The sequence below is a fragment of the Paroedura picta genome, chromosome 1 (assembly GCF_049243985.1).
Source record: "Paroedura picta isolate Pp20150507F chromosome 1, Ppicta_v3.0, whole genome shotgun sequence".
Classification (NCBI taxonomy): domain Eukaryota; kingdom Metazoa; phylum Chordata; class Lepidosauria; order Squamata; family Gekkonidae; genus Paroedura; species Paroedura picta.
In genome coordinates, this window is record NC_135369.1 from 157,911,750 (window position 1) to 157,937,198 (window position 25,449).

Here is a 25,449-nt window from a genome sequence, read left to right on the forward strand (position 1 = left end):
TATTGTGGGAAGTCAATCATTTGTTATTGACGGAGTTGGCAAAGGAAGGAAGATGTGTCTGAACAACCTTGATTCAGAGCCACTTTCTGTTTGAGGGATAGGTAAAGAAGGGGTTCTTGATACATCAAACAGTAACAGTATTTACCCTTACAGAACAGTTTGAATGGTTTTGTAAAAATATAATATATAAGAGGTTTGGTTTGACATATCTGTGCCAAAACACAAAACTTCTGCATAACACGTCTTCAAAACCCATTAGACATTAGTGACCTGTTTTCCATCTCCATTCTAGACATTAGAATGATTAAAAGTGTCATTAGTATAGCAATTATGACGTAGTTCCACTAAGATCCCTTATGTACTTGGTATGTCCACAGATACCTTCTGGTGGGACATCTTTAATTTACCATATTGAGTGGAAAACATAGTTATAATGCTCATCCCATTCTCCCATTAGATATATTAGCTGTGTATCCCTGACATTAAATAAATATATGTTAGTTGTATTAGTCCTGTTATATTCTGGAAAACAAACAAATCTATGTTCTCTGACCAGCATGGGTATCTTTGCATGAATATGTGAATTAGATTTTTTAAAAGTATTAGTCTATTAATAAATTTAAGGTTTTTTTTTCAGATTTAAGCATTTTTAGCAATCCCACCCACATGAACTACACTTCAATATAAATTTGTAGCATGATTGTATGAAATGGATTGTGGTTTGGATCATTTGAATTCAGTTTCTGGAGGGTTCTAGAAGCAGCCTCACTCTTCCTGACCCTGAGGGGATTATGAAATACCTGGAGTACAAGCCATCTTGAATGTCTTCATATGATATAGGCTAAATGGTGCCTTGGAACATCTGTTCCTGAAGCTCCTCCAGCGGAGATTTCTTTCTATAATAGAAAAGCTTTGTGAAACAGTCTTTGGGAACCAACTATCTGATGTGATCTCCTCCCAGAAGGAGGAGAAATACCTCAGCCACTTTGGCCTTGCAAATCAGATGGGACATTAGTACTTATTAAGCAATAACCACATTTGAGAAAGGCAACTGGAAAAATGGCCTTTCCTCACAATGACTCATTTGGTTGTGATGAATAAAATTTATTGGGTAGGTTATTTGATGAGCAGTAACTTGCCTGCCCCTTTTAAAAATGAGGTGTAGAAAACATGGGAAAGATTATTGCTGCTTTTAACAACTTGGATGGAACAGTTAGGGATGGAAAACCTTTCAAGTAGGTAAGAGAACTTTTTGAAGAACTAGAGATTCAATCAGAGACACCCAGTCCATTTACTGCTAAACTAAACAGGATCTCTTTTATGGTTGACAGGGAATGTCCAAGATTCATCTTATTGCAAATGATTATTTACTTGGGTAAGAATCTAAAAGTCTGTCTCCGAAAGTCTTTGGTTCTCTTTAGTTGGTATTTTGAGATTTGTAAGAGTGTTGCTTTAGGATGCTTTGTATAATCAAAGACTAGGAGTAGACGTTCCATAAGAACTTAATTGCCTTGGAGGTATTATGCTAAATTTATTTTCTTTTTTGAGGGGGTCTAAGATCCTAAAATCCTATGAAACCTTGTGAGAATTTAATTGGATCTTCGTTTATATTTACTATGGGTTAAGGCCAATGTACCCAGCTTGCTGGGGGGTAAATGGTAATGACTGGGGAAGGCACTGGCAAACCACCCCGTATTGAGTCTGCCATGAAAACACAAGAGGGCATCACCCCAAGGGTCAGACATGACTCGGTGCTTGCACAGGGGATACCTTTACCTTTAAGGCCAATGGGAGATGGATAATGGGGCATTGCAGCAGGTCTCAGAAGCTGCTTTTAGTGTTTTAGCCAAATTCAATTGATTAGGAATGTTGGATCTGTTTTAACTATTAGTTTTTAGTTCCAAATGCAATATCAAGGAACATTTCAGAAATCTAACTGTATTTCTCCTGATCATTTCCACTTAAAAACCCTCTCTTAATAAAGTCAAAATCAAGTTATGCCTTCACATCCTGTGAATTAAAGAAAAATAAGTCTGCTATTATCTTTACAATTTATAAATTGTAACTTCATTTCATGACTACACTGTGTTGTAAAGCAATTATGTTAATAATTAACCTTGAGCCTTCGGGGAGGGCGGTATATAAATCTAAATAAATAAAATAAAAATAAATAAATACTTCTGAAAGTGTACAAACACAGAAATATCTTTCTCTCATACCACTAAATAAGCCTCTTCATATTTTTGCTTTTGCTTTGTTCTACATTCTCCCTCCCTTTAGCTTTTTGCCCTTTGCCTCTTTTTATTTTGGGACCTAAATATTCTAGTCTATGATTAATTCACAGAAGATTTTCCTATCATTATTAAATTCTACTTCCTGACAACAACTTAAAGTGGACAGAAGAAATGTCCAGAAATTAGGGCGGAGGGTTGTAATTGATTTGGGTGACTTCATTGTGTAGCAGTTAGCAAGGTGACTAAATTACATAACATATCAGTAGCAAAAATCCCCAAAACAAAGAAAAAAACCAAAACTCAAGTACCAAATTTGTAAACATTTTGTTTACAGTCTTAGTTTATTTGTGATATAATTTTTGAAAGTGTAGATTCATTCTTTGTAAGACTCTGTGTTTCAGGTTGTAAGATATTCACTTCTGTGAACTAGGATTCTTTACTATGATTAAGCTGTATATATTTTCCTTCTGTTTGTAGACTCCAAATCAGAAGGATGTGGGGGGAAAAAGCTTGCCTCTCTATAACTCTGCTGGAAATTTTTTAACCTTGAATATCTTCTTCCTTTGAGAAATTGATATAAAAGTGGTAGATAATAAAATGTAGAGCTGTAATAAGGCATACTGTTGTCAAAATTAATAAAAAAAGTCATAAGCCTTCTTCTAAATCTTACCTAGAATAATTCTGAAACAAAAACTTTCATACCTTGCTCCTAAGAGGAATCTAACTGAAGAGGACTGAAACATTTTCTTATATTTTTATTGGTTAGAAAGGTGAATCTACCCAACCAAAAACATGTTCCCTGGAAATGGGAACAAAATACATTTTTAGATGGCTCATTAATTTTTGCATAAATGATCATATTTATGGCACTACATTATCATTTAATTACGACAAGGATTCTCAGAGGGCAATCCTAAATGCACTTACTTGGGATGAAGTCCCATTGTGTTAGATGGGACTTCTGAGTAAACCTGCATAGGATTGGGTTGCGTGATAAACAAACAGAAACTTGTGTTGATTGGTTGTAATTGAAAAAAATAAAAAAGATGTAATTTAATAGTGATGGCAATATATTAGTTGGGTGCTACTTACTTTGACATACAGTGTACTTAAAGAAAGAAAAATTTTAAAGGAGTGTCAGTGTTAATACACCAGTCTCCATAATTTTAATATAGTCAACTAAAGTACACAGCATCCAAGTCTCAAAGAACCAAAGGATATACCATTTGTTGCCTGTCTGAAAGAAGGTTAAGTTCAGGTTTTCAAAAGGGAAGAGGTTCAAACTGCAATGCCAAGAGCACTTGCAAATATGTGGCCACATTCAAATGAGCAGCAACAACTGTGATGCAGACAAGTACAGCAAACACACATGTAAATGGCTGGTACAGACATGTGCACACATAACCATTTGCTTCCACATGTATTCCACTGAGCCTCAGTAACTGCAAGCATCAATTGAGCGATCCATTTCTGCAGGCATTTTTGGCATGCAGCTCTATATAGCCTACACATTTTGAAAACTGGACTATTTGCTGTTTCAAGGGCTATTTGGGAGGCAATACTTCTCCATATAGTCAATAAGAGAACACTGTGAGAGAAGTTGTTAGCATGGAGCACAGAAATTTAGCACAGTGACTTCTCTTAGCCTTAATGAAAGCAGCCCAGCTAAATCCCATCATACCACACTGGAAGATTAACTCAAAATGCACACAATGTTTACTTTTTTACTAATACTCTGTTCATTTACCACTTTCTTCTTCTTCCTCCTCCTCCTCCTCCTCTTCCTCTTCCTCTTCTTCCACCTCATCATTTTCATCTTCTTCATCGTCTTCTTCTTCCTCCTCTTCTTCCTCTTCAACCTCCTCCTCTTCCCTATCTTCTACTTCTTCCTCCTCCTCTTCTTCCTCATCACCTTGTTCCTCATTATCATCAGAATACTCCTCCTCCTCTTCCTCCTCCTCTTCTTTTTCATCCATTTCCTCAGTCCCATCTGTTTCATAACATTCATCTACGGAAGAGTTATCTGCTTTAACCACATAAGGTTTTCTTTTTGGAGCAGGTTCTTGAGGTTGTTTCTCTTGTGTTTTCCTTTTTTTTGCCAAAGGACAGCCGTAAACACTGTTGGAAAAAATAAATACACATTTTAAATATCTGCAAGATCACATATGAACAACCAGTTAGAGACAATAGTGTGTTTATGTTGCCATAAAAAAAATTATTAAAATATGTAATCTTAGTACCATTTTGATTAGAATTAAGGACAAAATTCTCACAGAGGGCACCTACAGCTCTTCTGCAGTATCCTCAAAACATGGACTGATATTTTAGCTGGAAAGCTCTCAACATTGGTAATGAGGTATATATAATTGTAGTATATGAAATGAGTGATAATTATTTACACATAGAACAGAGGTTCAAGGCAAATAAATGAGCAATTGAAAAACATACTACTGAAACAAAAATGTAGTCAGATACATTTCTTTTTGCATTAACTTAGTAGCATTTTCAGCCATGTCACCTGACTAAACCAAGACAATGAAATATATATGAATTCCGGCAGTTTTTCAGGGGGGTAATTTTGTCCTCGAGCAGGGTTGAATCTGCATAGAGCTTTTCTGCCCTGCTTTCGATCCTGCTGAATTCGGATAAATCTGAACCCAAGAGTTTGTTCTCCCCCCGACTTGAAACAGAAACCCATCGGCATGAGGCTGTGAGCGGGCAAGCAGGCGAGTGGGCAGGGAGGGAGGCAGGCAGGGAGGAGGAAGCTGAGATGAGTGGAGACGAGACAGCAGCAGCCTCTCACAGAATGAGGCAAATCTCTGCTGCGAGAAATGTGGATTCTAGAGCAGTCACCTTGGACCGGTAAAAAAAATAAATCTTGCAACCAGGAACTAGCCAGTCAGGGACAGACTGCCTTGTTATAACTTGGAGCCACGAGGCAGAAACAAGTTAGTTCAGGGAAAGCAGACAGCTGCACACTTACTCATGCCAACTTTTAAAATATCGAGGGTTATATCCACCCCAGGATATTGGGGGGAAAGGTAGGGTCACCCCTGATCAATCATGCCTGTTGCAAATGAAAATTTTAAATTGCCCAAAATTGCATTCAGTGTAGACGGCAGGGATTGAATCGTCCTGGGACTGGAATAAAAGCTCCGTGCAGATTCAGCCCAGGAGGGGGAGGGCAAAGGAAGTTCTGTTCTGCTGATCTCTGCATAAGGAAATTTTCTTCAGGATTGATCCCAAGAAAATGCTATGAAAACCATATTTTGATGATTTGAATGTTATATTGTAAAAGCAGAAATAATTCATTAGCTAGCATAAGGGGCATGGAAGAAGCAAAAAAAAAATCTCAAAACTTGTTCAAAAAGTGGGAAAATAATGTGAAAAGGGACTCAAGTATTTCGTTGTTTAAATGGACTGACTTCCTGAGATGTAACCTATGTACTCATAAGTTACAGCATCCCTATTCTACTGCTATTTCTGTACATGGGGAAAATGTATGTTGTCCAGATATTTACAAGATTTCAAGAGAAGGAGCAATGAAAATAGTTAGGGTTTGTTATCTCTCTGACAGTTTAGAATTGAAGATCTGAATATTACTTTGCTGTTCCTTGGGCAAAATAATGCATACAATCTAGGCCATTTAGAAGCAGGAAAAATACTATTGTAGAGTTAATTACCTATATTAAATCTCAGCATACATCATTCATCCTAGTATTCTTTACAGTTTAAAGGTTAGAATCTGAGCGGAATATACACAGGATATTATCTCAGCCCATATTTTCATTGCAGTGGTCAGAAACAGTAGTATACAGTAGTTCTTTGGACCAATGTTTCAGTCAGGCTAGCAGAACAATGACAAAATCTATAATTGGATGGAATGTTTTTGTATTTTCCTGTCAATGGTGCAGATTGTAGTATATTAAATCTAGCTAGCATGAATGTGTGGCGATAACAATATTGATAACTAACATGCAGACTGATGTAGGATCACTGGAGTAAAGTTCATAGAGATTTTTTTTTTCTTCGTCTGCTTTTTCCACATATTCTTCTATGCTGAATATCCTGAAGAAGCCTTCTCAAATTCTTGAGCCTGTATTCTGTCAGAGAACACACACAGCCCATAACAGCACAGGCAAGATGACTGCTATACCCTGGGACACAAAGAATGATAATATACTACCTTTCCCTGATAATTCAGGGATAGGGCAGTCTGATGCTGATAGGATATACAAAAGCTGTGCATGCGCCAGGCAGGAATAAATTTTCATTCAATCAGCAAACACCCTTTGGAGAATTTCCTACCAAAGTCAGTAGCAGCTGATCAAAGGAATCTATCTGATATTGCTTTGTAAGAGGGCAAATTGATTTTCAAGTGGCTACTTGACATACTGAATATACCGTAAACCCCCACCAACAAAACTGAAAGCACAATAATTTCCTCTGGGGAATCTAAACCATTACAGCTGATATGCAGTGATGTGATATGCAGAAATTGAGACATGAACCATCTACAAAAAGCATCTAGTGTCTTTGGTTACTCACAAACATACTTACTCAGCTGCTAGGGACCCACAGGTGATTCACTGTATGTGACTCTGGCATTTCTGAGCACCATTGGCCAAGGAAACACCTGCCTCGTGTTTTAGCAAATTGGACAAGAGATTTGCCCAATAGGGCTTTTGGTTGGCAGTTGCTTCCTACTTTTTAAAAAAGTTTTTAAAATTACATATAATTATGCATGTATACAATTAACTGACCATATAAATTGGAGCTTAAATTGAGATGAATTAAAAAGAGAAATGGAATAGCAACAATTAAAGAAAGCTCAATATTTCATCTCTTACAAAGTTATTTGGATTGTTTGTGTACAGTAAATGGAAGCCATATTTGTATACCTGGTCTTTCTTCTGTGTCTGGTGACATGCCTGGGCAATAAACAACTTAGTTGTTCTGAAAAAGTTTCCAGCTAAAACCTTTTTGCTTTATATTCTAGTAGGGGCAAAGCCCATTGCATGCAGAAATACAACAGGCACTAAATTGTGTGTGCGTGGAAGAACTCTGTGGATGGACACGCAACCTGGTTGCAGGAGAAGGCACTCAGGAATGGGACAGCCACCCTGAGTGGGTATCAAGCACTGAGTGGTACTTAAACCATGAGACACGCTCCTCCTCCAAGGCCTTAGCAGAAATAGGTTATGTGGAACAGATGTATTATAGTATTTTTAAAAATCTAATTTTGGATTAGGTACAAAATCTATTTTATTTACCACTGTAAACATTTTGTCCCAAAATGTTCTTGTGACTGAACAATACCATCAGACATGAACAAACTCTCTGGTATTTGAATTACAAAGTCCCCATTCCATTTTTCTTTGTACATAAACAGTACATGTGCCCTACTTACCATCGTGCCCCAAGCTAGGAATTTGGGTGTGACCACTGATGCCTCCCTGACTATGGAGGCTCAGGTCAAGAGAGTAGCGGGCCAGGCATTTTTCTATCTTCGCCAGGCCTGGCTACTAGCGCCCTACCTGTCCCCTGACCACTTGGCCATAGTGATCCATGTGACAGTCACCTCCAGAATAGATTTCTGTAACTCGCTCTACACAGGCCTACCCTTGTCCCTGACCCGGAAACTACAGCTGTTGCAAAATGCAGCTGCCAGGGTCCTCACTGGAACATCTTAGAGGGCCCACATCCAGCCAGTGCTGAGGGAGCTGCATTGGCTGCCAATTGCTGGCCAGATCCGGTTCAAGGTTTTGGTTTTAACCTTCAAGGCCATACGCGGGTTGGGACCCACATACCTAAAGGACCGCGTACCGCTCTATGCCCCCTGCAGGGCCTTCACTCTGCGGGTGATAACCTGTTGGTCATCTCCGGCCCGAAGGAAGCGCGCCTAGCCTCGACCAGGGCCAGGGCCTTTTCGGTCCTGGCCCCTACCTGGTGGAATGAGCTTCCGGGTGATCTGCGGGCCCTGCAGGATTTGTCAGCTTTCCGCAGGGCCTGTAAAACAGAGCTCTTCCACCAGGTCTATGGTTGAGGCTGGGGTCAGCGAATCAGGGACATCGCTCCCCCCCTAGGAGTTGGAGTGTACACTACTCCCCTATCCTTCCCTCTTCACCTCTTTGATAATTGGGGGAGGGATGGGATTTTTAGCCGTCATGTTAGTAGATTGATGTTTTAATGAGAATTTTAATGGGGTTAGTTGTTGTGACCCGCCTCGAGCCTATCGGGAGAGGCGGGAAATAAATCTATAATAATCATAATCATAATCATAATCATAATCATAATCATAAATCATAAATCATAATCATAATAATACATCAGGGTTCTATCCTGCTAACATTGCATAAATGGAAACTACTAATTTTTCTGAAGACCTGAATATATTAGGCAGTTGGTTTCCACCTCGAATCAGCTGTTGCCAGAGGAACAAGTCTCCCTGAGGTCCAGGTATCATGCCAGCAATGGAAGAAAATGTAGCCTTTTCAGGTTGCTGGTAATCAAACATGTGTCTCTCCATGAGTCATGGAGAGAACACCAGTGTTCTAGACATATAAAAATGAGGGAACTCTTTATATCTAAACAGTAGCATTCTTTTTCTCAGGTGGGGTATATTAGGCCAAAACAATTTCCTCAGTTCTGTGGAGCAGAAAGTTATTTTTAGGAAGTAAAGTGGAATCAGTCTGTAGGGCTGCTTTATCGTTAGAGGAAACACCGTTTATTTTTATCTGTTGAGGGGGCGCTGAGTCTGGATGGATCATGCTGGTTTTGGTTTCCAATCTCTCTCATGTTCACTGTCTCACTGCTCCGAGTGTGCTAAGCTGGCATATGTTGTCCTTCTCAAAGGGGATCCCTAAGACTGCTAGTCACCAGAATAATTCTTGGCAAACACTGAAACATTCAGAGATCAACAAAACAACATTGTCTCGCTATTTGTTCAATTATCAACTGCTTTCATACTTCTGCACAGAGCTGAGGATGACCACATACCCTCAGAACTCAGTTGTTTTTCTGTGGCAACCCCCTTTCCCCCATCCTCCTTTGAATTGGGTGGAGGCACCTTGTCTTGTGCTTGATGTATTCAACTGCTGCCACCTGCTTATAAAGTTTCTTTAGGTTTTGGGATCACGAAAAGAACAGTTAATTGCTATTTATGATTAACTGGGCCAGAAATGTTGGCCACAATTTCCAGCTGGAAGACTGGCAACATACTTGGGAGAAAGGCTTAACGTTTTCTGCCAGGTACTACATGAAGGTTTTTTCTGACACACATGAGATGCACTCTCTGTGCAGAGTAAAACAATAACTGAGAGTGGTGTTCCTAGGTATCACATATCTTAGAAGGTGGTGCTCCAAAAAGAAACACTATACCAGTATTTGTTGGGGCTACATCTAACAGAGTTCCCTTCACCACACAGCTATACTTTATAATTGGTTTTAGATAAGAGTGGATTATTCAATAATATTGATCACTGAGGAAGACCCAGTAGGGTCGAAATGCATTTGGTCTATTCGTGTGCAGTTAGATCTGTATAGTTTTTAAATATGGTTTTAACTTTATTTTTAACCTAATATTGGTGCACTTTAATAAATAATTGTTTACATTTTATATTGTTTTATAGCTCAACTTTTGAGTTCCTGACAACATGAAGGAACACTTCATTACAATGCGCTACAGATAGTATTTAACAACTAATATTTCTAAAATGAAAAATCTAAAAGATAACAAGTGTTGGAAATGTAATAAACAACTGGGTACATTTTTTTTCATAAATGGTGGTTGTATAAGAAAGCTAAACTTTTTTGGGGTTAATATTAATGAAGAAATATATATATATTAAAAAAGTGGGGGGGGGGGAGATTAGCTTTAAGCCAGAGGTTTATCTACTTGGTATCTTAGACAACAGTTCAGACAAACAAGATGGAATTTTATTCAGATACCTATCAACCACTGCAAGATTTGTATGGGCAGGGATATGGAAGTCCTCTGATTCATTTTCAGTGTATGAATGGCAGTGTAAAGTGTTGGACTTGGCAAAAATAGCAAAATTATCTGGTTATGCAAATTATAAGGGGATTCCTGACTTTAAACTTAATTGGGAACCATGAGTAAGATACATTGAGCGGGAATTAAAAGATAAGAAAATGATTTCATGGTTTATAATTAATTAAAGGATGGTTTGCATTTTGCTTTTTGTTCATTTATTTTTTGTTATATTTGTTCTTAGAAGAATATATGGTTTATGAGATATATTTTGATTTGGTATAGTTGTTTTGACTTAATGGATTACTTGATATTGGATATGACCTCTTTGTCCAGTGAGAGGGAAGTCGTCTTTCTTTGTTTTTGTGTATTTATATTTTGAATTTTCTGGTTTACCTCGATGAGGTTCATATGATATATGTAAATTCTTCAATAAACTCAGTGAATGAAAAAAAAAGGCAGAGGCTTCTAATCTGGCAAGCTGGCTTTGATTCTCCTCTCCTCCACATGCAGCCAACTTGGTGACTCTGTCACAGAACAGTCTCTCTCAGAGCACTTTCAGCCCCACCTCCCAGGATGTCTGTGGCAGGAAGAGGAAGAGAAAGCAATTATAAGCCACTTTGAGATTCCTTCAGGCAATGAAAAGTGGGATATAAAAACCAACTCCTACTTCTCTTCTTGTTTTGATTTTACATTTAAAACATATTTGTTGTCCACAGAATCTGTACTGTTTGTTCCTAATGTTTACCAAAGAATACCTGCTCCTCTGAAGTCCCCCGCCCACATGAACATACCAGACACACACACACACACCTGGTTTCTTGGGATATTTCATTTAACAATCTTTATGGAAACATTATCTAGGTTGTGTTATGGATTAACTTCTAAATTACTTTTTGAGACTCATGGCACTGCAGGCCCGCTATATGGATCAGATTTGGCTGTTGTGAGTCCAGGAAGTGAAAGGCAGAGGTTCCATCCACTGCTTCCCATGCTACCACTGGCCTGGCAGGACTTGGCTTGATACCAGCAACCACCAGTACAGTTTTAGTAAGTCATGGTTTAGGCTATAGCTGTCATGTCCGATATCACAGGTGACTAGGAGAACACTAAGTCAACTGGGAATTAAAAGGACCACAAGGGAAAGGAGGGGAGGCAAAGGGAACGTTGCTTCACTATCCTCTCATCTTTCCTTGCCTCTGCAGGAGGCCTGCGGGGTTGCTTCCCCCTTCCAAGGGAGGGAAGAGTTCAGGCATGCTGAAATAGCCTGCAGACATTTTGGCCTGACAGCTGAGAGGCATGTGCGCTTCCCTGTCAGTCCAAGATAACAGCAAGCCATTTCAGCCTCCCAGTTTGCTTTTCTCTGCTTCTTATTAGGCAGAAACAAAATGGACTGATCCAAACGAGCCCAGTTCATTTGGAGGGAGGGGACTGAAACATCATCATCTGAGTTTGGGGGTTTGGTTCGAGAACACCACTCATGGTCATGTCCCACAGTCTGAGAACCACTGCTTTACATATTTGATGGAAAACAAACATACACTATACAAATAATTCATTTTGATTTAAAAAATCAAAAAAATGATTGTAAATGTTCATATGTTTTAATTTTTAAGTGCAGTGCCCTGGGGACCCTTGCTGGGTAGAAAGCCAGCATAATATTTTAAAATAAATAAACTACAGCATGAGGAGCAGGGAATCTCCACAGTCCTTGTATGAGTGGATCATTGTATCTAACTAATGTTCCTCTGCATGCTATTGAGCATTTATGTTATTGCATGTCTACTAAATTTCATTTTAAAGGCAAATGTGCTTCCTGGTTAATAGGGAAGAATGTGATATAAGCTGCTTTACAGATGATTTCTAAAATCAAATAAAACACTATCACAACAATTAAAAAGTTAACAGAATTGTACAAGTAAAAGTGTAAAAACAAGAAGAGCAAATAGATGTTTGAAAGTTAAAGTATTAGGATTTGACTATGAGCAGCACAAAAGCAATAAAATGTCAAAGCAGTGTAATGTATTAAGCAGAACATGATGAACATCACCAAAAAAATCTTCAAGGATAGATCGTTAAGAAGATAATAGGAAGGATGGTCAAAATTAAAATGCAACAAAAAACGAAAGAAAGAAAACAACTTTAACTTGGCAAGCTTAGCAATAGCCGAGATAAGGGGAGGGTGCAACTACTGTAGTCTCTGGTAGGCATTCTTATTTCAGATATTGTAGGTAACCACAACAATATCCTCCCACTGAGTTCTTAAAGAAAAAATATAATTAAATAGTGCCGCTACAAAAACAAATATAATAACTCAATGACATCTCTTTATCTAGGTTGTGTCCCACAATTGTCCTTCTGCTATTACAGGATCCAAACATTTACCCCGCTTCTTCCCTGTAGCATTCAAATATTCCACTATTTTCTTAGTCATTAAAAAAAGTCATCCCTTGAACTCGTCCTCTTCCCCCTAGCACTGCTGGAATCGCCTTCTGCCATTTTGCCTCCTGACTGTTACAACATGCTGCTTTTTTCCACTCTTGATTTTGCTCTAAATGCTCTATTGATCCAATGAAATCTCACTGGAATCTTTCTGATACTGGTAAAACACTTGATCGTTCATTCCTGCTTGAGTCCCTGCATTAGGTTTTCATGATCTATGTTCACCTAATATTATTATTTTTAAGCTGTTAAATATCTATTTTTCAATGAGTCCTCTTTGGACATTTTTCAGTATATTCACTGAATGTTCACTTAGAAGAGAGTGGGCCCATGCCTATTGATATTTATGATTTTGGCTGGATATCTTCAGTAAGACCTCCCTCCACTGCATGTACAAATATACACATGGCCAGTGCTACCATAAAGGCAAACTAGGTAGCCACCTAGGGCACAGACCTCAGAGGGGTGAAGAACTGACCTGAGGCTGGGGCACATTTCAACAATTTGCATGTAGAGACAAAAACAATTATAATTAGAGCTGTGACATACCACTAGGTTCTTCATTGGTGCCGCAGAGGAGCGAACCTGGCAGCAAAAATATGCATATCTTCTGATGCATTTCCTTGATCAAGCCTCTGTTTAGAGGCTCTGAAAGGCGCGCTGTGCCTCTGTCAGGCAGGGGTAGGAGTAGGCATCTCCAACATCTTTATTAAAAGGGGCTGGACACGCATGCTCGGCCTCTTTCCTCCCTGAGGCTGCATGGGGAGAATCCTTTTAGGGGAAACAGGTCTGTGCATCAGGGTAGGTAGGCTTGCATTGCCAGGTGGTTTGGGGAGACAGACAGAGGCTTACACCCACTGGATCCCTCTTAAGCGGCCTTCCAGGGGTGAGTTTCATATGGCAAGGAGTCCCACGCTATAGGTAGATGCCTAGGCTAATTCTCCAGGGCGCCATGGGTTATTTACCGTCTGCTGACCAGTTTATGGTTGGAGTCTTCCTCATACCATGCCAACTCTCCTTGCTAGGAGGGTAATAAAGCTGTGGCCTTATTATTCCAAACATGGTGTGGTGTCTTTTTCCTGCGGGCTACACATCTGCCCTCCTGCTAAGCAATAACCAGTGGAAAGAAATAGAAGAGAACAATGGAAAATGAAGCAAAACTACTGTCATGCCCCCATTGCCACCCCCCATCGAGGAGTCACTACAGCAACCAGGGCCTGCTGCCAAGCCAGCTGTTATAGATCAACCAGCTCTGTCAGAACAGAGAGAGGCCTCTGAATGTGCAGCAGGGAAAAACAGCACAAGTCAGCCAGGCTCTTTCCAAGAGGCATCTTTGAGACAACCACAAATGCACACCAGTCCAGACAGCTCACCTGAAAGATGCAGAGGGCACAGAAGTGTCAGGATCAGTCCCTGTTCTCTGCCATGATCTCTGTTTGGTGAACCTGTTTGACTCCATCTTGCCTGTTGCATATTTTGCTTTGTCCTTGTGACCCATGTATTCTCACCGTTCCCATGTAACCAAGCTGTAGTTGTAGTTGTCTCCTTTGATTTGCCTGCTTTGATCCCTGCCTGTTCACACTGCATATTCCGCCCCGCTACTGTGAAACATTGTTACAAGGATCCTGCAGTTCCTGCAAAGGCTTATCAGCTAGCCTGTGGCACCGGCTTGACCAAGGCCACGTCAATTTCAACACCTCTGGCAGGAAGCCTGGGATGGCACCTGGGAGAGGGGGCACCCCCTCCCATGGGAACACTCAAGTTTTGGGCGGGAGAAATGTATTGATAAGTGCCTGTTGTTCTGGTGTTTGGTAGATTTCACTTATAACGTTATAGTGACTAGATCTAACTTCCATTAAAGTTTTCTTTCCATAGAAGTTTTGTTGTGAGTTTTGTCAGCGCTTGACACAGAAATGGATTTTGCTGAATGCCGGAGCCAAAGACTGTCTGTGTAGATGGGGTCCAGCTGGGTTAGCTCCCAGGGAGGATGAGTGAGTCCTCCCTCAGGTGCAGCCAATTAGCTAGGATGCTTTTAGGCAAGACAGCAGCAACTCCTCGGCGTGGGTACAATTTATGCAGAAATCCTCCTGTCTGGCTCGGATTCCTTTGGCTCTGCAAACTCCTGTGACTTCTATCAGCTTCCCTGACTTCTGGCAAATAGCCTTTGACTATGCACCTGGTAATTGGACTGGCTTTGTTGACTAATTGTTTATCTGGATTCTGACCATGGCATTCCCTCCACTACTCTTCACCTTGCCCCTTACTCTGCTTGCTTCGATACCTAACGACCCGGACTAGACATTGCACTTGCTCTGGTGTGGACTCCATCTAGGCTCTGCAGCCCAGGCACCTCCCACCCAGCTACCATTGGGTGCGGCCAGATCAAATTACATAACTAATCTGTTTCACAATTTCCAATAAATCAAAGAAAATTCAAACACAAAAGATCAACACAAAACTATATCATCATATCAGGACAAAATGAAGATAGATCGCTTGCTATACCTTCTTTGCCATGCTAAGCTAAACTTTTCTTCCACAATGACTTTCCCTGTCCTATTTTTCACTGTTCAATCTCTTGTTTTGTTCAGACATGGGAGCTTCAGGGGAGTGGTATAGCCACCTTTTAATATAATCCTTCAGCTGGACTTAGACCATTCAGCATGAGGAATTTGTCCCTGCCCAGCATGTCACTGCTTGCGGGTTTTAATGCTGCTTCCTCATGACATTGGCAGCAACCTGCAGCTCTCCAGTGGTTGGTGTGAGTTTTAGTCCCTGTTGCCTCATGATGAGGGAATGCAGGAGAATTCACTTCCCCTTTCTTGTTACAGCACAAAATGAGGCGCAAACAGGGGCAAGCCTGTCTGAAAGAAGAAACAAGTGACAGTCTCATTAGGGTTTTGCATGCCCTCCCTTCTTCATTTCTGGATCTCTAATTTTTTTTTAATGGCACAGTCCACGTTGCTACGGTACCGCAAAGTGACGTGCCCATTTATCAGTGGAAATAAAATGTACTGTCATGTTCCCTTCAGTGTGCACAGTAACATGGACAGCCTACCAGAAATATACCCAAACATAAATCAAGACCATTATACAAAGAATCCTGAAAAGGAATCTTGAAAAATATTTTATTGTTGCAGCATGATCCCATAGCAACAAGGAACTATACACACACACACACACACACACACACAAATACTCAGGGGGGTGGTAAGTTTGAGTCCCCAAAACCATCACTGTGAAGGGATTGGTGGCTTGCGTTGATTGATAACCCAAGGAGCAGAGGGAAACCTGCAGGTTGTCCACACTTTCGTCTTCTCATCAGGAAGGTAAAAGCGGCAACAAGATGATGGGATAATGTGGGAGGGGTTTCCTGTCAGGAAGCAGCCAAACATGTGGTTTCCAATCACATGTTTGCAACAGGAGGCTGTGAGCATTGTTTGCCTCCGTGCAGAAATGGTTTTATTCAAAGAAACAATTTTATTTACAGAGGGAAAGGTGATAGGAATCAAGGTTTTCCTTAATACAATTCAGTACTTAGTTAGAGAAGTTCTTACATTAGAGATAGTTCTCAGTTCTTGGACTTTTCTGTCAGATGTTATGTTTCTTATTTGTGTTTTCCCTAAAACACCATTGTCTTTCTGAGGTCTTATCACTTAGGCCCATTATGCACAGCCGCCGAAACGGCGATTTCGGGTCACATGGAAAACGCGGAGGGGGAAGACGCGACGCATACCGGTTATACACGGGGCGGGGCGCAATGGCGGCAAAACCCAGAGTAACCGATTATGCACGCGCCGATCCGGGCGCCGCTTCTGGTTGCGCCCCGCTCACCCGGAAGCTGCGCTTTCTTCCGCATTTCACTGACGCGGCTTTTTCGGCGGCATGCACCGAAGCTGCAGCTGGTTGCAGCCGGCTCCGTGCGTTATCCGTGATTTTAGTCGCCGCCATTCCACCCCGAATGTGCGCTAAAACCCCCGTGCATAATGGGTCTTATAGAAGCTCACCTGAACTTCTCTCTAGACCTAGAATATCTTCACTTTTGCTAGTACCAACACTCCTTCCTTCTTTGGGTCACCAATATTCCACTGACTAATGACAAGTCTTAAGCACTTTCTCCCACAATGACCTGAGGAAACCCTTTCACCTGATTTGCCTTCTTTGGACTGGGCAGGGAACCTTCTCTCTTCAGAAGAATTCCACTTTGGCCTGAATTAGGGAGTTCTCATAACTGCTCCAAATTCCCACTGTCAAACATCTGCCACAGTCCTCCAGATTCTGTATAGATTGGGCTTCAAACCTTTAGTGAAGTAAGAATTCTTTCCTTCAACTAAATTCCCCTCAAAAGCCACTGTTCAGCTAAGAAATTGAACCAGATCTCTCTCTGACCAGTCTCAGACTGAACTGAACTTCCCTCCAGTCCAGAACCATTATAACAGTTCCCACTCAGCTGTGGCTAGCCAACCACAGGGCTCAGAGCATGTTGCTCTTGATCATATACTCCAGAGAGGATTTTTAACCCCTCATTACCTGTAGCCATTGTTACAGCATTCTGAAACTCATTTTGTAGATGCTGTCCACGCAGATGTAAGTACAGAGGATTGTGAGGGTGGTGTATACAGAAGGTGGAGTTTGGGGAAGACGTGATGTCAATTCTAAGTGATTATCTATGCTATCTCCCCTAGTCTCTGTTGCCTTTACCATAGGGGCTGTTATATAGAAATCCCTAGAGCATCACTCTTTAGAGGCTATTTTGCTTCTGCTCATTAATTCTTTGGAGCTGGGGGCTGTAAATTCCATGCTCTGGGTGTTTTAATGAGAGGCTGACACTATGGATAAAGTCATCAGAGAAGTAAGGGGAAAACTTACAAGGCAAAAAGAAAGAGTGAGGAGGGCACAGAAGTTGTGCCAACTGCATGTTTCTGATATCCTAACCATAGCTATTTGATCAGGACCATGCATACAATGGATCGACAAGACGGTCAGAACAATCAGAAAACACAGTGAGACCAGGAACACAGTAGTTCAAAGATTAGTTCTAGCTCCTGTTTCATTTCTGAAATCCGAACTACAAAATGTATTGTCATTTTATGGTGTCACTTGTACAGCATGGTAAGGTTATTACCACAGTAATTTAACAACACATAGAATATTGCCCCAAAATTAATGTCATTCGATATTCAGAGACTATATATGCTCTGGACACACAAATCATTTTCATAGGGACTGCTACAATGCAGTTACTTATTGCTTTGCCCAAATGGAAAATAACAACAGAAAAATGATATAAAGAAAGCAGTATGTAAAGAAATGAATACTCTCAGAGAACAGCTTGAATTCCTGGTTTAAAAGCAATAAAAACCAATGGGAAAAGGAATCCCAACCTGCAGCTAAATCAGGTATATCAGATTCTCAGATTCAGTTTACTCAAAATACAGGACCTTGTTCTGCATCTTAACGTGGCTGGTTAGGAATCATTTGAGCGTGTAACATCCTGAATTCTAGTACTGTACTCAAAAGATTGAGATGTTTTATCCTCTGGTAGTGGTGGGAAGATTGCTGATTTTAATGTTGGGTGTGAGGGGGTATGCTTTCAAACAGTACAGAAAATGCAGCAGTCTGTTAAAACATGGCCTTTTAAAAATACTACACTTTATTAATTTGCATTTTGAAAACCTGTAGGTTTTGACTGTATTTCCTTTCTTGGTGTCTGCTTCCTTTCTCAATAGAGTTTCTAACACAAATACTGATTAAGATAAGAAGTATATTTATTTATTTAGGGGACATTTTAATGTTGCCTCTTCAGAGTCCTGCTTGAGGTGACTAACAAAGTAATGAAGCAATGTAAACAAAATTATATGAAATTGTTTAATTTTCTTCCATGACAAAATTCAGCTACAAGCTGCTTTGCCCCACTGTTTACAATGTAAATTTATTATATTTGTTTTTATCTTGAAAGGTACAGATTAAATCCAGTGAAAAGTTAGAGCAGCCTTTTTCAACCTTTTTACCATTGTGAATTCCTTGAAACATTCTTCAGGCTTCGAGAAACCCCAGTAGTGGTGCAATCATGCAAAATATGGATAGGAAGCATAGCTGTGTATTTATTTATTCTTAAGATTTGTATCCCACCACTTTCCAATGACTCATGGCAGGTTAGAACCAAAACAGATAAAACCCCCAATAAAACCAAACAGAAACCATTTAATAAGCATAAAACACAATAAAGCAGCATAGTCCCCATTCCTCCTCTATTTTCAGCCAATCACCACAGGTGGGGCTCCTATAATGGTACAACATTGACCGAAGGACAGCCCCCAGTTGTTCCTGATCCCAGCCTCAACCAAAGACCTGGCAGGAGAGTTCCATTTTACAGGCTCTGCAGAACATAGACAGCTCCATCACGGCCCTCAGCTCTTCCAGGAGCTTGTTCCACCAGATCGGGGCCAGGACCAAAGAGGCCCTGCCCCAAGTTGAGGCTGGGCATGTTTCCCTGGGGCTTACCTGCAGCCCCTCTTCTTTCCACCCCATCCAGGCCATTGGCCATTTGGGGAGAGGGGGCAGGTCCACAAGACCGTATTTGGTCATATTAACAGATAAATATTTAAGTATGTAAATTAAAGTATGTAAAAATTAAAGTATGTAAAAATTAATTAACTCCCACCCATTTGGGAAACCCTGGTTGAGAAAGCCTGAGTTAGAGGAATGCTTCTCCCTCAGCAGGAAATGAAAGTAAAATCAGTGACTGACTCTATATTTAGTTTTCTACAGCAAAAAGCAAAAGTAATCTTCTTACATCATAGACTAACATTTATTAAAACATACACTTCTATAACATACAGCTCTAATAGTCTGATGGAGTGGCCTGTAGCCTTATGTATCCATAAAATGATGAAAGTTTTAAGTGCCTACAGTTGGCAAGTCTCCAGAAGGAACTGGAAGGCAGGAACAGGTGCTCTGGCATTGTCCTCGCAAGCAATGTTATTTTTAGCACTTAGGGATGCCCTGGGCTTTTTGAGATAAACTTAGAGTGTTCCTCTTGATGTAATGATATCACTTCCAGTTTGGCTCCCAAGGTGATATAACATGCTAATGTTCCATTTTCCATTTGCCTGCCTGTGAAGTACCAGCAGAGACCAGGTGAAATCTTGGGGAGGTCTACCATTACCTATTCCCCCCAATGCCTTAAGACTTAAAAAAAAATGTAACCAAGTAATGCTATATCCTCCATCCAGCTCTAGGGATTTCGTCAATTTCCAATGTAAAGATGATAGAGACCTGGAAGTGACGTCACATCCCTTGAAACTCCATCCTCCCCAGGCACTGTTCTTCGAATTCCCTGACATTTGTGGACAAAAACCCAAATTGTGCAGAATTGTGCAAAAAACGGTGTATGTTTCTTCTTCTGGTTCGAGTTGCCTGTCCCACCATCCTTGTATTTAGATGTAGGATTTTTCAGAAACACTGATTTTTTTCCAGGTCTAATGGACCAGAGGAAGAACAATAACATTTTAAGGCAGCCTGACCAGAAGCTGGCTTGGCTTCTCCTGCTTAAATGGTGTCACAGGATAAGTTGTCCTCAACAGAAACTGTCCCCAGGACCTGCATACAGTAGAGAGAGACCTCTCCACTGTATGTAGACCTGGCTTTAGGGATTTTTGCTATAGGGCAGATTAAACCAATGTGCAGCAGAAACTGTCCCCAGGACCTGCATGCAGGTGGGAGAGATCTCCCCATCACAAATAGACCTGAGAAGATTAGCTGATCAGTATAGCTGAATATCTCCATATAAAAGCTAGAAAATATGGCTTTTATTCAGGTCAGCTATACAGGTAATCAATCAAATCAGATAATCTGTAATTGTCTGAAATAATACCTGGAAAATAATGGTAAAGTATTTTGGGAGTATTTTTTTTTTGGCTTGGCTTAGCTGAATGCATACTCCTATTAGCCTCCTATCTAGCATTCCGTGAATATTTTGAAAGTCAACTCTGTTTTCTAAGACATATTTGAATATTAAAAACTGCCTTATACAGTATTTCATCCATAAATATGTTTATAACTACGGTTCGGTAGCATACTACAGTCAACCCAATTGGCTTTGTAGCACAAGATCAGGAGAAGATGGAAACTGAATCTATAGGCATCTCCACCACTCAACAGCTGGTCCTTTAAGACAGTCTTGTACCCAACCTTGTACCAGTCATGATTGTTAACCCTTCTCCCTTACCAAGGCAAAGGATTTTCTCAGCACAGTTGCTGGAAATCATTTATAAAGTGGATGCAAGGAAGATGGCAAGTCATCTTAAATTATACATCTTCCAATTTGTATCGCTACCATTAACAGGTACAAATGAAAGAAAATGCTGTTTTCATAACATGAAAGGTTATGTTCTAACCTCAAGATTACTCAGAAACAAAGGAAGAATCGAGAGCAGCAGATTAGTTAGGGAACAACAGCTACAGTTCACTGAAAATAAGTATTGGCACTGCTTTCTGCATTGTTCCTGTGTGTGCCATATCCTTTGTCATGTTAATCTGATTTGCACCAAATGGTATTTAAAAAGGTGCAAAAGTACATTTTATCCGAAAGATTCAAGCAGTTGCTACCAAGGCTCAGTTCCAGTTTTAACAATGGGATCTCTTTTCTACATGTCCATAAATGTTAGAATCTTAAGTATATTTGACAGAATGTAAGCCTTAGGTGTCTGTGTCACCATCATGATGTTATGGTTAGATAAACAGGACAGCCTTTTCTCAACTATTTTACCACTGAGAAACTCCTGAAACATTTTTCAGGCTTCGAGAAACTCCAGAAGTGGTGTGATCGTGCAGAATATGATTGGGAAGCATACATGCCTACCCAGGGATCCTCCCCTTTCCACCCCATCCAGGCCCAACATTAGCCATTGGGGGGTGTCTACATGACCATACATTAACAAATTTAAAAAAATTAATTAACCCATCTTTTTGGGAAAGCCTTCCAGGCCTATCAAAAAAACCCAGGGTTTCATGAAACCCTGGTTGAAAAAGCCTGGAATGGGATATGGAAGGCCCAGGCACAAATCCCCACTCTGCCGTGGAAAATTGCAGAGAAATATTGGGCCAGTCTTACATTCTTAGCCTTCTACTCACAAGGCTGTTATTGTGAGGATAAAACATCATTACAAGAAATGAAGTTGTAATAAATAAAGACAAACCGTGACTGTTATATTGTAAGGTTATAACAACACAGCTGTTTTGAACCATAAGAGAACATCTCATGGGAGAGAAATTTGACTATTCTTTCAAAATATGGAATACATAATTCTGCAGAATGGGCCAGAAGGAAATGCATAAGAGGGCCTTCTCCATAGTGGTGCCAAAATGATGGAACTCTGTTCCAGGATTGTCTGTCCCCTTCTATTACTCTGTCGGCAAATCACCCCCTCCCCTCCTTTTTTTTTTGCTATGGGTGTCCCCTCAAGATTCTTCCTTCTTGCTTTATGTTTTAATTTGTTATATTTTGTTTTATATAAATATTTTCAGTGCTGTGATTTAATTGGTTTTATGATTTTCAGTGTATTTTCAGTGCCGGGCTTTAATAGGTTTTATGACCACTGTTTTAATTGGTCCATGGTTCTGACTGGGCAGAAAATCATGATATAAATGTAAATAATTTAATAAAATATATAGTAAGGCAATGCTCTATTTACTTGATGGTGCTTGCATAACTTGGTTGTTGCTTGTCTGAATACTGTTAAAATTATCAGACCTTGGGATTACATAGGTTAGAACACCAATTACATAAATGACTTCTATTTCCATCACTTCCACGCCACATTTTCACATTTTTAAATAAATGTGTAAAGCTTTGTTGCACTTAATGAAATAATGGCAGCAATGAGAACTCTGTAGTACAAAACTTGGATTGAGGAAGGTAGCAAGGAAAGAGAATGCCGTTCAATTTACAAATTAATCCAATCCCATTATCTTGATATGCTTAAAGAAAATGTAAGATACGAAGGTATGCCATTTTTTTCCCCATCAGATTTTGCTGCTCTCCAGCCCATCATAGTGGAGGCCCAATCTCAAAAAGTGACACAGTTTCAGACACAAACACATACCCATTCAGACAATTCGCCTATATAGTGTTACTTACGCAGCCTGATAGCAAGATCTATGAGTCTGGAAACCAATATCCCTGGTGAAACAGAACTAGGCTCCCAAGGGAGTGGGAGCCTTAAACAGCATGATTTTAAAATGTGGCAGCTGAGGTATAGGAGGAAAGTAACAGTTTCCACTGAAACTCCTATCCCAGTAAATCTCCTGTGTCTAGACCTTTGAGAAAAAGGCTGTATCTCTCTCACCATCCTGTCCAACTAATAAATTTTTTAAAAGCTGAAAGGGAAAAGAGGCCAGTGACGGAGGCCAAATGAAAATTGGGGGAGGAGGATGACAAAAAGCTAGAGATCAGCAGCAGAGGGGCGAGTGTACATTGTGGGCTGAACGTGGAATATGATTTGCATTCTATCTAGAATCTTTGCTCGGCTATTAACTTTTGCTAGTCCGTTAAATGCTGTGTAATGAAATCAATTGCAGTTCTGCTTAGGGAAGGGAAGGCACCTTAGAATTAATCTGAAGTGGAAACACTGAGGGGGAAAGAGACTGCAGTCATATTTCCATGGCCTCACTTCTGCTCTATAAGCAGGTAGCAAAGAGAGTGTGGATAATCAGGCTCCTTCAAACTCTTTCGGTCCTCCATTCTTTTCACTGCTTCTAGCATAACAGCAATTGTCCACTCCTAACTACCAATGGTCATGTGCAAGTCAGAAGTGCAAAAGAACTCTGTGCACACCAAAATGTCCCTATGCAGCAATATACAACGGGTGCTAGATTGGGGGGGGGTGGAAGAACTCTGTGGACGGCCTCTCCCTCCCTCCAGCATCTGGAAAGGCTGCAGGCTGGAGGCCCCCAGGCAGGGAATTCACTGGCAGGGGCAACTCAAGCAGCAGGGATCTGCAGCCTCTGAGCCTCAGGGGGGAGCGGAAAGAGGAGGGGGTGGTCAGGGGTGGGGGACAGAAGGCGATTGGCTGGCTGCTGGACAGACAGGCAAGCCAGTTGGAGGAGGATGCCCTCAGGGGCAGGACAGTGGATGTTAAGCGCTGAGTGGCACTTAAGTCTTGAGACCAGCTCCTCCTCCAAGGCCTTACCAGAAATATACTATGTGGAACAGATATATATGTACATATACAGCACTGGTTGCCAACGAACAGCACAAACAGCAGCTGCCACTTTGGAAACAGTTGTAAGAGTAGATCTCCAGACTTCTTGTGTTCTAGGCATATTAAAGGCAGTGTCATATTAACAACATTCTTTGCAATGATAGGAATCATTTCTTTGACATCTCTTTGACATCTCTCTTTGCCATTTCTGAAGTGCACAGAAGGCCCACTGATTACAGCACGTCTAACCTTCCAGACCTGTACCTCATCAATGAGCCACTCACTAAATCTCAATGAAGGTGGAATATAGTACTGACAAGTCAAACCTATTTAGAGACAAAATGTGTATTTTAATTCACACTGCACACATATATATTGCATTCTACTCAAGTATGATGAGCAGGGAGCTTAAATCTGATATTTGGCAGCATCCTGTTTCACACAGGCTCCAAGAAAGGCTCTGTGATGGTCAGCACCTAGAAAATGAGGTTCAGTGTGCTGTAATAACAACTATGGGTTGTGAGGGGCTAAAAAATCCTCTCTAGATTGTATGAGCCAGGGCAACGGGCTCTGGCTAGCTACAGCTGAGTGGGAGCTGGGTGGGAGCTATGGGATGGAGGGAAGTTCACTTCAGTCTGAGACTGATCAGAGACAGGTCTCGTTCAAAATCTTAGCTGCAAAACTCTGCAGTTTCTCAACTCTAGTGGGAGTACTGGGTTTTTGATAGAGAGCTAATCCACACAGTACCTGATAACTAGAGTAGTCATTTGGCAGAGAGAATTCAGGAAGTCAGGCGAATACTCCTAAATTAAGCAAAGGTCATATGATTAGCATGGACCTGTTCTCTATGAACTTGTTTACTAAAAGATGTCTAAGCCAAACAAACCAACTTCCGTGTCAGCAAATTCAAAAATTCCATGTCAGTGAGTTCAAAAGCTGATTGTTCTTTGAGTGATACTTACATGCTTACTTTTAGCCATTCAAAAAATTAGCATCCTGTTTTAGAAGGGGTAAAATTATCAGTCTCTTCGGGTAAAGAATCCTGGGACTTTTGCAGCCTCTGTCACTCCTTGAGGCACAGATTCCCATAGATGGTTGGTTACTGACAGATTGTAGCAGCTGTAGACATATAACAGTTGCCCCAAAGCAATTACAATACATGCCCATCTGCTTCCAGGTTCAATTCCAGATACAGGTTATTATTTCTGAAGTCCTTCATAATGTAAGCTCAACATACTGCAAGCACTGACTTCCATTATATGAACCTTCTGGGCTACCTTAGATCTGGTCAATGTTTTTATTGTCTTTCTCATCACCTTTTGCTAACCAGGCCTCTTACAGAAATTGGGTTTTTGGAATAGATTGCCCGAGCCTATCAGCAAATCCCATCAATGTTTTCCAGGAGTAGCACTCATAAGACGTTCCCTTTTCAAAGGGTGTTAAGGTTATCATTGAGGATGCTTCATTTCCTGCAGGCTAGTGGTTTTGATTTTGCATTCATTAAGAGGAGAGGTCTGCCTTTTTAGCATTTCGTTTGTGGTAGGGTTTATGGCTAAGTGCTGATCTATCTAAAGGA

At 40.6% G+C, this 25,449-nt stretch overlaps 1 protein-coding gene across 21 annotated transcripts in view; it reads right to left on the reverse strand.

Annotated features, from left to right (window-relative positions):
• Positions 1-25,449, reverse strand: part of MYT1L (myelin transcription factor 1 like) — a 453,342-nt gene that overhangs the window by 136,397 nt on the left and 291,496 nt on the right. For 18 of the 21 annotated variants that reach the window (XM_077309909.1, XM_077309937.1, XM_077309927.1 and 15 more), the window contains 2 exons: positions 3,982-4,352; positions 801-896 (listed from right to left, as the gene is read on the reverse strand). In XM_077309909.1, coding sequence (XP_077166024.1) covers positions 801-896; positions 3,982-4,352 — 467 coding nt within the window. The remainder of the gene's footprint in view (positions 1-800; positions 897-3,981; positions 4,353-25,449) is intronic. The other 3 variants (XM_077309986.1, XM_077310027.1, XM_077310018.1) reach the window with 1 other exon arrangement.